The 12,509-nt window shown below is 37.2% G+C and overlaps 1 protein-coding gene across 2 annotated transcripts in view; it reads left to right on the forward strand.

The window, feature by feature from the left end:
• The window catches only part of PPP1R3A (protein phosphatase 1 regulatory subunit 3A), a 48,791-nt gene extending 42,947 nt beyond the window's left edge, over positions 1 to 5,844 (forward strand). For both annotated transcript variants that reach the window (XM_033099318.1, XM_033099319.1), the window contains one exon: positions 744 to 5,844. In XM_033099318.1, coding sequence (XP_032955209.1) covers positions 744 to 3,119 — 2,376 coding nt within the window. In that variant the 3' untranslated portion in view covers positions 3,120 to 5,844. The remainder of the gene's footprint in view (positions 1 to 743) is intronic.
• The last annotated feature ends 6,665 nt before the right edge of the window (positions 5,845 to 12,509 follow it).

Raw genomic sequence — 12,509 nt, forward strand, 5'->3', positions numbered from 1 at the left:
CAAATCTGTGGAACCCACAGGCATTGGCTTACAAGACAGCTGTGCAGTTGACAAGTAACATGAGCCTTATGTGAGAAGAAGGGGAAAACGTAAGATTTGCATATAATTATTGAGATCATGCAAATGTCAGTTATGAGGAGGAAAAAAAAACACAGGCATCACACTGTTAAATCCTGACAGTTGGCATCACTGAAGAGCTCAAATACATTTGAGTACCAGTTGGCAGAGGGTCATTAAAACAGAATTTGCAGAGACATTAACTCCCTCACTTTTCTTTGAGTGACGTTTTGCTATTAATAGTTTGCAGAGGCTTTGCAGAAAACATATTAATAAGAGAAACTGTAATAGGGACACCTACAGCAAGTGTGAATGCAGCAAGGGGCACCCAGGAAGCTGCTCTCTAATTGATTAGCATGGAGCTATCAATGTGTATATCCTAAGTGAGGAGAAAGTGCAATGACAAGCAGGAATAGTTGAATAATACAATGTGATATTTGGAAGCTGGGAAGGAGAGTGATTAATTTTGGCCCCTTTTCTTATTAATCTCATTCCCAAGTCATAGCCTACAAGGATCCCCCCAAAAACATCTGGCTTCCAGAATTTGTACTAAAACCACAAATGAAATGAGTCAAGGAAATCTTAGTAGCCAAGATAATTAGTAGCCAAGTTCATGAAACCTATCTAATTCATTTTGTATATTTTAAATCATCAGTCATTATTTTTTGTTATTTTTATTTCTTAAGATAAAGCAACGCTTAATAAGAAGTACTGCTTCCGAAGATGAAAAGAACATGTTTTCAACAAATCCAGTCAATTTTCCAAATAAAGCAGAGGGGTTACAGGAGAAGCATGTCCAGGATGAAGCATACACTGACTTGTTTAAAAGGACTTTGTCTCCAGGTTCATCAGCAGAAAGGTCTTTAAAGGGAGATTTTCACTGCAATGAAAAATATTCCTCGGGAAATGAGTGTAGTCATCAATCTTCAAAGGACATTACTTCAGATAAGAGAGAACTCAAGCCGTCACTGGGAAATACCAGTGGTGATGAATTCATGCAACTACATGTCAGCAACAGAGAAGCACTGGATGATAACGCTAATCCAGCCCAAGAGAGAGGCAGAGCGCAGATAGCTTGTCCCTCCTCAGATCAGCTAATGGCAGGCAACCTTATTAAAAAACAGGAAGGAGGAGCTGAGAAAATTAAAATAAAAGATTGGGACTGTTCAAGAAGAGATTTCCATTTGGAAGAATCAATAGCAAAGGGACCTTCCAAGAAAGATTGTGGGAATGGTAAGAATGAGAAGGAGAAGCAAAGAATGCACGTAGGTGATAATGAGAAACAAAGCAACAATTGTCAATCAATCCTCCATGACCAAGAAAAGATGAGCCACTCTGACATAAGTGTGGGAGGGGTAGGAGCGAGTAGTAGAGAACTAAGTGTTCTGCTGAGTCAAGATAGCATGACTCCTGAACAGGTCATCCGAGCAGATTCATTTCATCCCCCAAGGAGAAATCCAAGTTGGGGAGAAGCTGTGTTAACAACCCCAGGGCATGCTCTCTCGACTAATAAAGGCACTGCTTTAGGAGGTCAAGTTTGTTCATCAAGAAATGGGAATGTTTCGAGGCATGATTATGTTTTCCAAGTTGAAGAAGAGAATTTAGGTTGGATGAATCCTGAAGATCACAATAAAAACAAACAGCACAAACAATATTGGAATTTTCGGGAAAGTCAGGCAAAAGCAAGAGAGAATAAGACAAATAAAACAGAGAAGACAAAAGGACAAACAGATTGTGAAGACATGCGGGAAAAAAGAAATAACACAAAGAGTCTGAAAGCTAAGCCTGCAGAATTGTTTACCTGCCAAGAAACAGTGAGCTGTGAACTGTCTTCTCTAGCTGATCATGGTCTTGCTGAGAAAGCAGAAGCAGGTACAGCTTATATAATTAAGACAACATCAGAAAATACTCTAGAAAGCATGTCTGCTAGAGAAAAAGCAATAATTGCTAAGCTACCTCAAGAGACAGCACGCAGTGACAGGCCCATCGAGGTAAAGGAAACTGTGTTTGATCCACATGAAGGGAGAAATGATGACTCACATTATAGCCTTTGTCAAGGAGACACAGCAGGTGTAATCTATGACAACAATTTTGAAAAGGAATCATGTTTAGGTATTTGTAATGTACATGTAGATGAAATGGAGAAGGAAGAAACCGTATCTATGTATAATCCTGGGAAGACACATGACAGGAAGAAACATGGCATTGGAAACAGAACATCTGTAGAAGAATCCTTACAGGTCGTTACAAGCAATAAAAAAGCAGCCTCAGAACTGGATTTGCACTTGGGAATGTTACCAACAGACAAAAAAATATTCCCAGAAAATAGAGATCATGGGCAGGTCCAAGAATTATCAAAGGAAATGGACATTGATACGGTTACTCATTCTGCTTTAAACTCAGACACAAAGAGAGCGTCTCAGAAGGGCTCTCACATTTCCAGTCACCACGCTAAAACTTCACTGTCATCCTATGAACAGGCAATTGCTGGAAAGAATACAATTACTACCACGACTCTCCAATCTAGTCCTGCTAAATCAGAACATAATTGTAATCCCGCAAGTGAAACCCATGGTATTGAGAAGTGTCCACATCCTGGGTCTATACCTGAAGAAGTTTCCACAAGTTCAGGAACAGAGATGTCAGGCAGCAGGAGAGAAAGGCGTGGAGACCAGATTTTCCAGCGAGGAGAAGGCAGTAATGTAGGAAAATCTCTAGGGCCAATGATTTTAATCAGCGAAGCTACTGAGAATATGGAAGAAGAAAGGCATAAAAATGAAGGATTAATCAACTCCAGACAATCACTGTGCTTTTCAGGTGACAGAGAATCTGAGAGCTCTACTTCTCCTAATCTCCCTGCCCAGGAAAGTCAAGCTCAAAGCAGTGAATCTCTGCTTTTGAAATACACCAACTCTAAAATACCTTATGTCATTTTGTTTCTGATATTTCTTGTAACCATCTACCAATACGACTTAATGATCGGCTTGGCATTCTACCTTTTTTCATTGTACTGGCTATCCTGGGAAGGAGGGAGACAAAAAGAGTCTGTCAAAAAGAAGTAACCTCAGCACTATTATTATTCGCTCTTCAAAGATAAGCTATTTAGCCCCAAACATTTGGATTGGTGAAAAAGACTATTCATTGTTCAAAGAGCCAGTGCAGTTTTTCTCTTGAAGGATCATTTAAAAAAGAATGCGTATGAAGTTTGTGCCTTCATATAAGTAATTATTCTATATAGGACCATTATGTTTGGATCATTAAATACCTATATGAACATGAGATCTGAAGCACGTCAGGGTGAAATTAGGCACAGCTGTTGCTCCTTAGCAGGCTATGAAGGCGCAATGCTTCACGTCTCCTCACCGCTTAAGTGCCATTGCTTGCATTCATTTCTTTTGCAGTAAAGCTTCATTTTTTCCCCTGAGAGTATTTTTCCCTCTATCATTTTTAAAAACAGATAAAACATGGACAATGGCAGAGGACTGTTTTTGGCCTTTTAGTACTGTCCATGAATTTTGCATTTACCACTGTATCATTTATCAGCGTATTTTGATAGATCAAGTCTTTCAGTTTCAATTTAATATTTTTAAGAACACACATGTATATTAAAATGTGTAGACTTAAACTGAAGAAACATGTTGTTTGCTTGAATAATACTTTATCTGCACACAAACACATACACCTTTTACCTCCTTTATACCTACAAAGTCAAGGCATTCATGAGCCAAATCTGACAAAGACTAAAACAGTTGGGAGATGACCTTTCAATTCCACAAAATTTTCTGGGTGGCCTGTCTTTAAGCAATTTTTCTCTTATAAAGGGAGACTGTGTAAGACTGTGTGACATTTTCAATGTCAACTGTTATTCAGAGTTCAAATTTTAAAGGTTCACTAACATTACATTACAATGAATTTGTACACAAAGCATTAATGATAATAATTAAAAGACTTCCAAATGAACTATTCTACTTGGTCGTATTTTTTGACCTCAAACAATTTTTTAATTTTTTCTCATCATAAGACAATGAATTATTCCTCAAGGTGCATTTAGACAACAATTAATCATTGGTGGTATTTAGTATACAATTATCAGGTTTTTAGATGATACCTCAAATTTTAAAGTAGGCAAGTAAGTCGATATGGAAATCTACTGAGGGAGAAGTAAATATCCAGTATAAAATTGATTTTGGCTGCTGTTACTATCTACAGCTAACTCTGTGAAATAATGAGACATGATTTTAGTCACACACAGGCAATGCAAAGATTCTTATGCAATTGATTTCAACGACCATTTACGCAAAAACATGCATGAGCTCTGTTCTATGCCAGAACACTTCCTTTGATACACGGAATGGCTAGTCCTCAGGGAGGAAGCATAGGTATGCAGTTTGACACTTTTGACTTGGCCAGGAATACAGAAGAGAATCACATCAAGGGAGCTCATTTGGGCGATTTCTTTTTCATAGGAACTACTTTCACAGAGCATGTAGCATTGCTCTTCAGAGAGAAAAACTAATCTGTTTATTTACCTGTAAAGGTAAATCTGATAAAAGCTTGCATTTTCATCCCGTACTTCTAAGAAGCATGCATTTATGGAAAGACAAAATGAGAATGAAGAATTTTAACTGACTTTCATGTGGTACTAAATGATTCCTTTAATTTTCATTAGGTACAGAACTATTTCCAAATCTCCTAATTGCATGCTTGTCTCAAGTCCCATTGAAATTGAACTTTAACATTTTAGTTGAACAAATACAAACATCCTGAAGTAGAACTTAGGGCAAATATTTGATTGAGAAAGCACATTTTAATTAAATACAAGTGGAATACTGTAGGCCTAGAATATTATCTCTAAAATTGCTGTCCTGATAACTTTGTTGACAGGTCTAAATTACAATGGAGTTAAGGTTAGCATTTCTTCAGTTCTTAATAGCTTGGTTTTTCATTCTACCTCTAAGAGTTTCAGTCAATATACCATATCTTATTAATGCCAAGAACACTACAGTACTTTATGAACACAGGTGCACAAACTGCAGTTATTCCCTTATACATTAAAGAATGTAACTTCTTTTATCTCTTTTATTTGACTTTTGGTAGCATTAACTTATTAAACATTCTCATGCATACTTATACTATGCTGATAGAAGTTTCAAAGAATTTAAATATTCAAATGTGTATGAATCTGCATGCAATGAAGAAAAAAATTGGTGATTTAGCTGACTTTCCAAACATTACTTATGAAGAATTTGAAATAGTCATAAGAACTTAGGAAACTACTGTTAGGTACAGAGGTAGAGTTTTGAAACATATTTTAGTCACATCATTATGTTGAACAAGAAAAGTAGATCTGAGGAAGAACTGGCAACACCTGGTTAATAAAGATTTGGTTGAATCATCAGGACGATCTCTATAAACATAGCTGCCTTCATCGTCTTCTCAAGTATCGATTCAGAACCACAAGAGGGCGTGGCATGAGGATAAGCCAAGGGAAATGCGTTACGCATTTGCTTCTTACAGCGGGTAAGAAATGTGATATAATAACCATCGCCTTTTATCTTGCTGGGTTTCTGATGGTTAGAAACAAAATTCTAAAAATTAATTGGCAAGTGAAGCAAGTGTAAGTAGTAAAATCAACTATCTTAAAAAAATCAATCTGTATAAGCCATCAATATCTCTATGTTTTTCAGTGTTAAGAGGAAATGAATCATTGAAATGAATTTACCACTTAACGTTCAAGAACATTGGACTAATACAGTCGTGTTTCCCTGCTGAGCTGCAATATTTTGATAGTGAATTATTTCATGTTATATATATATATATATATATATATGTTCACAATTTTGTGAGAGAAACAGGATTATCTTTTATTTGTCATCTTAAACCAGTCTGTTGGTTAAATGGAAAATTTTAATATATCCATACCAAATTTGGAGAAATAAATAAAATACTTACTTTTTCACACATAACATTCATGATATGTTCTTAATGATTTTTTTAGTCACTAGTATTATTTTGTATAACTGGGCCTATTATCTTATTTGTTAGGCTCACGTTTTGCATATAAATAAATCAAAACTGAAAATAAAGCAAAACAATAAAAAGCTATCGGAGAACTAGGAAAGATGCAGGCAGGAGGGCCCTCCAAGGACCAAGTCACCTGCTGATTTCTGTCATCATGAACTCTGACCTTTCTTTGAAATTTTCACCGAGTGAAAGTGGAAACTGAACTATGCAACAAGGCTTGTCTTTGGTCACCTGAATCCTGTCTTAGCCAGTTCTTGTGGAACTGAAGAATAGAATTGACTCTAATTGTCAACAACGTACGAAGACATATGAGGGGCCATGCCCTTCCAGCAGCTCCTCAGTTGTGCACCTATATGAACAGAACAGCTAACAAGTTACTTTTATTTATTTGATTAAACTAATTATTGTTTTCTATTTTCAGAAATAATTTATGATAAAAATCATGGCAACATAATTTAGTTTTCATCTTTAAAAGTAGATTTGTTTATTTATCCAATGTGTTTCCATAACTTTACCCAAAGCTCTTTAAACAGCAAATTAAATTTTCGCTAGATTTTTCAGCCTAGCTTTGAGTGATCATATGTTTTACAAGAAATGTCATTGTAGTGTGTTAAAACCTTATTAAACAACTCTAAAAAGTTTAGAATTTTCATTTTGTTTCATTTCTGTATTTGTTAAATACGTACATATTGCCTTCATTTTTCAAATGTGAAACCAAATAATATGTGAAAATTTAAGAAAAAAATTTCCTGAGTCTTTTTCCGATATATCCAATTCTTTATATTTGTGATGATAAAGTGAAGAGGGGCATAGGAAAATCAATAATGGATTACAGAGAACTTACTTTTATTTGGCTGAGATGCCTCCAAGATCTGATTCTGTAGCACATTTCAATGCCTAATTAATTTACTGGTCTGGATTGGACATAGTGCATCTGCATCGTCCTTTCCTTCTTATCACCCTGCTGAACCATGCAGGCTTAGGTCCCACTGCTCTCTGCCTTGAGTCCTCTGTCAGTCCAGCTAGTCACATTGTCCCTAGAACATGCCATGCTCATCAGTTCCTCCGTGACTGCTCACACACTCCACTCTGTCTAGAGGTTACTTTCAATGATCTTTATTTCTTTCTCCCCATCCAACTCCACACACTTTCTATGTACAGCTCAAGTCTGCATCCTCTCAGAATCTCCTACTATTTCAGTTGGTGGGATTGCTCTGTTTTCAGATCTCTTATGACACTAATTTTCTTGTGTGCACTAGACATTGGACTAATTATCCTAAGTGGACAGCCTGCCTCTTTAGGACAGGGACAATGATTTCTTCTTCCCTCATAGAATCTCACAAGGTCTCGTTTGTAGGTATCCTCAGTCAATACTTGTAGATAGAAATGAATTGCAATGTGTGTCCTTCCTATCCTGTCCCTGAAATGTGGACAGGATACTCAGTGGTCTGATTTTATAATGAATAAACTTAACCAAAACAAAGCTAGGATGTTTTAGTAAACTACCAAAGACAAGGTAGAAAAAAGGCAAAGAGAAGATGGAGACAAAATAGAGTGGATTTAGGATGTGTGTGGGGGAGAGAGAGAGAGAATTCTTTCTCTGCATTCCTCTTAACAATTAAATTGATTTTCTATATTTATTAATTCTTCCTAGCACCGAAAACATTCTCTTCGTTTTATTTCATGGGGAATAACATGCAGATTATACATGAAAAGAAAAATAATTCGTATCTCAAATCACTGGTACATGTGATAATTAATAGAACAAGACATGTCTTCAGAAAAAAGTAGCTCAGTAGCTTAAAAACCAACAAACATCACAAGGTATAAAGTGTAGGAAACTCAATCTTCCCAACTGCTACTATGCCCTTTGAAAATGGCTGACCTCTCAATTTCGCACCTGTTCTGCATGTCAACTTTTAGGGCAAGCAAATAGAACAACTAGCAGAAATAGTCAGTGGACTTTTTTTAAAGGAAACATTTGCTTGGTTAACATATAAGAGAGTAGGTATGTAACTTACAAACACAAGCACACACATGCACACACACGCATGTACACACACACACACAGACATGGTATTCCAACATTGGATGACAGTAATAGCACTGAGCATAGTCTATTAATACAATGTGTAGTGATGTATAAAATATGTAAAACTTTATATTTTCCTTGAAGAGACTCATTCTATCATATTTAGATGTGAAGTTAAATTGATAACACAAAGATATGCCTATTTTTGAGGCAGAGTCTAAAGGAAAGCAGTATATGACCTGGAAATGTCATATAACAGCTTAAGTCCATTAGCAATTAGTCTCTTAAGACTTAAAGAAAACCCAGATACATGTCTACTATATTGTAGGATTCATCAGTATCATGTATCATCGGTTGACTTGGCTCTGAGTGGAAACAGATTTAGAATTTTCTAAAGACACACTCTATAAAACATAATATCAAACAGCAGAAATGGTGCTTAAAAACCACTATAAGAGGTGAAAAATTATCTTTGTAAACACTTAACCCATAATCTACTTTTAATAATTCTATGTAAGAGGCTTTCAATATATACAATTGATAAAATATTTTAGCATGGAAGACTTATGAAAATATTACACATTTAAATCATTTTTATATACTCTAATAATGATATGGATATTTTGTTTCTACACATTAAGTGTAGTGACTCTTCCCAATTAATCCATAAATCTTTGGGAAATGCAATTGTCATTTTTCTTTTTTAAATATCTTATTTTATTTTTTCTGATCTTTAAAAAAGACTTTTATTTAAAAAGAGTAGCTAAAATACAGTATTATATCAGTTCCAGGTGTGCACCATAGTTGTTCAACATTTATATACCTAAAGAAGTGATCACCATGAGTCCAGCAACCATCTGACACCGTACCACGCTATCACAATATTATTGACTATATTCCCCATGCTGTACATTACATCCCCATGACTTATTTGTTTTATACTTGGAAATATGAACTTCTTATTCCCCTGCATTTTTTTCTGCCCATTTTTAATTTTTCAGTTACAGTCAACATTCAATATTATTTTGTATTAATTTCAGTTGTACAATGTAATGGTTAGACATTTGTAATTTTTTTAAAAATTAAAGTTTATTGGGGTGACAATTTTTAGTAAAGTTACGTCTGTATAATTTGAGAAGTGATCCCCCTGACTAGTCTAGTACTCACCTGACACTATACATAGTTATTACCATATCTTTGACTATATTCCCTATGCTTTACTTTGCATCCCCATGGTTATTTTGTAAACTACCAATTTGTACCTCTTAATCCCTTCATTTTTTTCACCCTGTTCCCCAAATCCCCTCCTATCTATCACCCTTAAAAATCTAGTACCCATCTGACACCATACATAGTTATTACAATATTATTGACTATATTCCTGTGCTATATCCTACATCCCTGTGATTACTGTGTAACAACCAATTTGTACTTCTTAATCCTTTCCTGGTTTTCATACACCCCCTCAACTCCCCTCCCATCAGGCAATCCTTATCATGTTCTCTGTATCTATGTGTTTTTCTGTTTTGCTTGTTTATTTTCTTCTTTAGATTCCACATATAAGCAAAATCACATTCCATCTCTCTTTCTCTGTCTGACATACTCCGCTCAGCACAATACCCTCCAGGTCCATCCATGCTGCCACAGATAGCAAGAACTCATTCCCATCCCTGACCGAGCAATATTCCATTGTATATATGTACCACCTCCTCTTTATCCATTTATCCATCCACGGACACCCAGGCTGCCTCCACATCTTGGCCATTGTAAACAATGCTGCAATGAATATATGGATGCACATGAACAATGTTTTGGGTTTCTTCAGATAAATACCCAAAAGTAGGATTACTGGGTCCTTCTTCGTTGCTTGCTATAGCCTTTGTTTTAAAGTCTATTTTGTCTGGTATAAGTATAGCTACCCCAGCTTTTTTTATTTTCCCCTATTTTCATGAAATATCTTTTTCTATCCCTTTACTTTCAGTCTCTGTGTGTCTTTCAATCTTAAGTGAGTCTCTTGACTCACTTCATATGTAAGGGTCATTGTTTTTCTTATCCAATCAATGTTTTTGATTGGAACACTTAATCCATTTATATTGAAAGTAACTGTTGTATTTTATTATTCATATTCTTAATCTTTCTTCTTTTCTTTTTTTTCTTTTTTTCATCTTAAAGAAGTCCTTCTAACATTCCTTATAATACTGATTTGGCGCTAATGAACTCCTTTAGCTCTTTCTTGTCTGGGAAACTCTATCTGTCCTTCAATTTTAAATGATGTGTAATCTTGGTTGTAGATCCTTGCTTTTCATCACTTTGAATATTTTGTGCCAATCCTTTCTAGTCTGCAAAGTTTCTATTGAGAAATCAGCTGGCAGTCTTATGGAACCTCCTTTACAATTAACTAGTTGCCTTTCTCTTGCTGCTGTTAGGATTCCCTCTTTGTCTTTAACCTTTACTATTTTAATTACGCTGTCTCTTGGTGTAGGCCTGTTTCGGTTCATCTTCTTTGGGACTCTCTGCATTTTCTGAGCTTGTATATCTATTTCCTTTACCAGGTTAGGAAAATTTTCAGTCATTATTTCTTCAAATAGGTTTTCATTTCCTTGCTCTCTCTCTTCTCCTCCTGGTACCCCTATGATGCAAATATTGTTGTGCTTGATGTTGTCCCAGAGGTCTCTTAAAGTATCCTAATTTTTTTGGATTCTTTATGCTGTTATGATTGGTTGTTTTCTGCTACCTTGTCTTCCAAATATTGATTCAATTCTCTGCTTCATCTAGTCTGCTGGTGATTCCCTCTAGTGCATTCTTCATTTCAGTTATTGTAGTCTTCACTTTTGACTGGTTCTTTTTTATGGGTTCTGTCTTGCTTTATAGTTGCTATCTCTTTGTTGAAGTTCTCACTAAGTTCCTTAGCATCTTTATAACCATTGTTTTGAACTTTATCTAGTAGGTTGCTTGCCTTAATTTCATTTAGTTCTTTTTCTGGAGTTTTCTCCTTTTCTTTCATTTGGGACATATTTCTTTATTTCCTCATTTTAGCAGCCTCTTTGTGCTTGTTTCTATGTATTAGGTAGATCTGCTGTGTCTCCCAATCTTGCCAGGCAGCCTTACGTAGTAGGTAATGAGACAAGCAGAGTAAACAGGAGTGTGCTGGTGAGCTGGCAGGAACGAACTTAAACTTTAACTGCTTGGCTCTGGATCCCCTAGCTAGCAGTGCACCTGCAAGCTGACAAGAAACTTACATCCATCATAGGTCAGAACAAAACAGTTCCCATCACAACAACAACCTCCTGCAAGCTGACATCCATCATAGATAGGAACAGGACAGTTCCCAGGAGAAGACAATTGTAATGGCAGTCCCCTGCAAGCTGAAAAATATAAAACTCGAGCTAAACAGAAACCCATTGCAGCTGTCTTCATCAGACTCTGTCCTGGCAAACTTCTTCTGCCAGTATTTCTCTTACCCCTCTGTCTCGGCAGCTCTGTCCATTAGACTGCCCTGACAAAACTCCTTTGCCAGTTCCCTACATAACTCTCTCTCTCAGCCTGACTTTCAATAAATCTTTTTGCTCTCCCACTTTGAGGAGTCTCATGAATGCTTTCACGTTCTGCAAATGACCAGGGGTTAATTCTACGCCAATATGGTAGGTGCCTTGTGAGGCCCAGTGGCATAGTCTCCCTGGTCACCTGCGCTGGTTGCTTCAGGAGTGTCCCTTGTGTGGGATGTATGTGCCCTCCTGTTACAGTTGAGCCTTGATTGCTTTTGGCATATCACTGGGTGGGATTGCCCCTCAGGCTGACTGGCTATGAGGTTTGGTTACATCCAAAGCTTACGAACTGCTGTGTGAGGGGACTTATCCTATGGAGCAGAATTTATCCCAGTGGACTCTGGTGCCAGTTGAGACTGCCCTTTGTGTGTGCCATTTGTGGGGCTAATTGAGCAGTGCTCTGCTCTGGTCTGAAACCAACATTCAAGTGTGTTGGTTCTGGGGCCTCTTGGGAGGGGCTCCAGTGTAGGCCATGATCAGCCAGTGCCTATGACCAGCTGGGGATTACCTGGTAGGAGATAAAAAGCTATCCACAGTTGGTTGCTGCCTCTGTTTAACCTGGAGGCATGTTGGAGAGGCCACACAGTGAACCCAAGACGGGTGCCACCAGTAACAAATCTGGGTTAGCTCCACAGAAAGCCAGGACGCACTGAAACCTGCTGCCGTCTGCCAGCTCCCATAAGGTTCAGCCACTGATAAAGCCTTGTGCAGTACAGAGTTGGGTGAGGAGAGGTCTCAGTGAGTCACTAGGGTGGAGCAAGCAGAGCTCACCAGACCAATTCAGACCAATTAGCCATGGCAACTGCCTGCCAGCTGCACTGGAGAATGACTCCACACAAGGACAATGACAA

The sequence above is a fragment of the Rhinolophus ferrumequinum genome, chromosome 26 (genome assembly GCF_004115265.2).
Source record: "Rhinolophus ferrumequinum isolate MPI-CBG mRhiFer1 chromosome 26, mRhiFer1_v1.p, whole genome shotgun sequence".
Lineage (NCBI taxonomy): Eukaryota > Metazoa > Chordata > Mammalia > Chiroptera > Rhinolophidae > Rhinolophus > Rhinolophus ferrumequinum.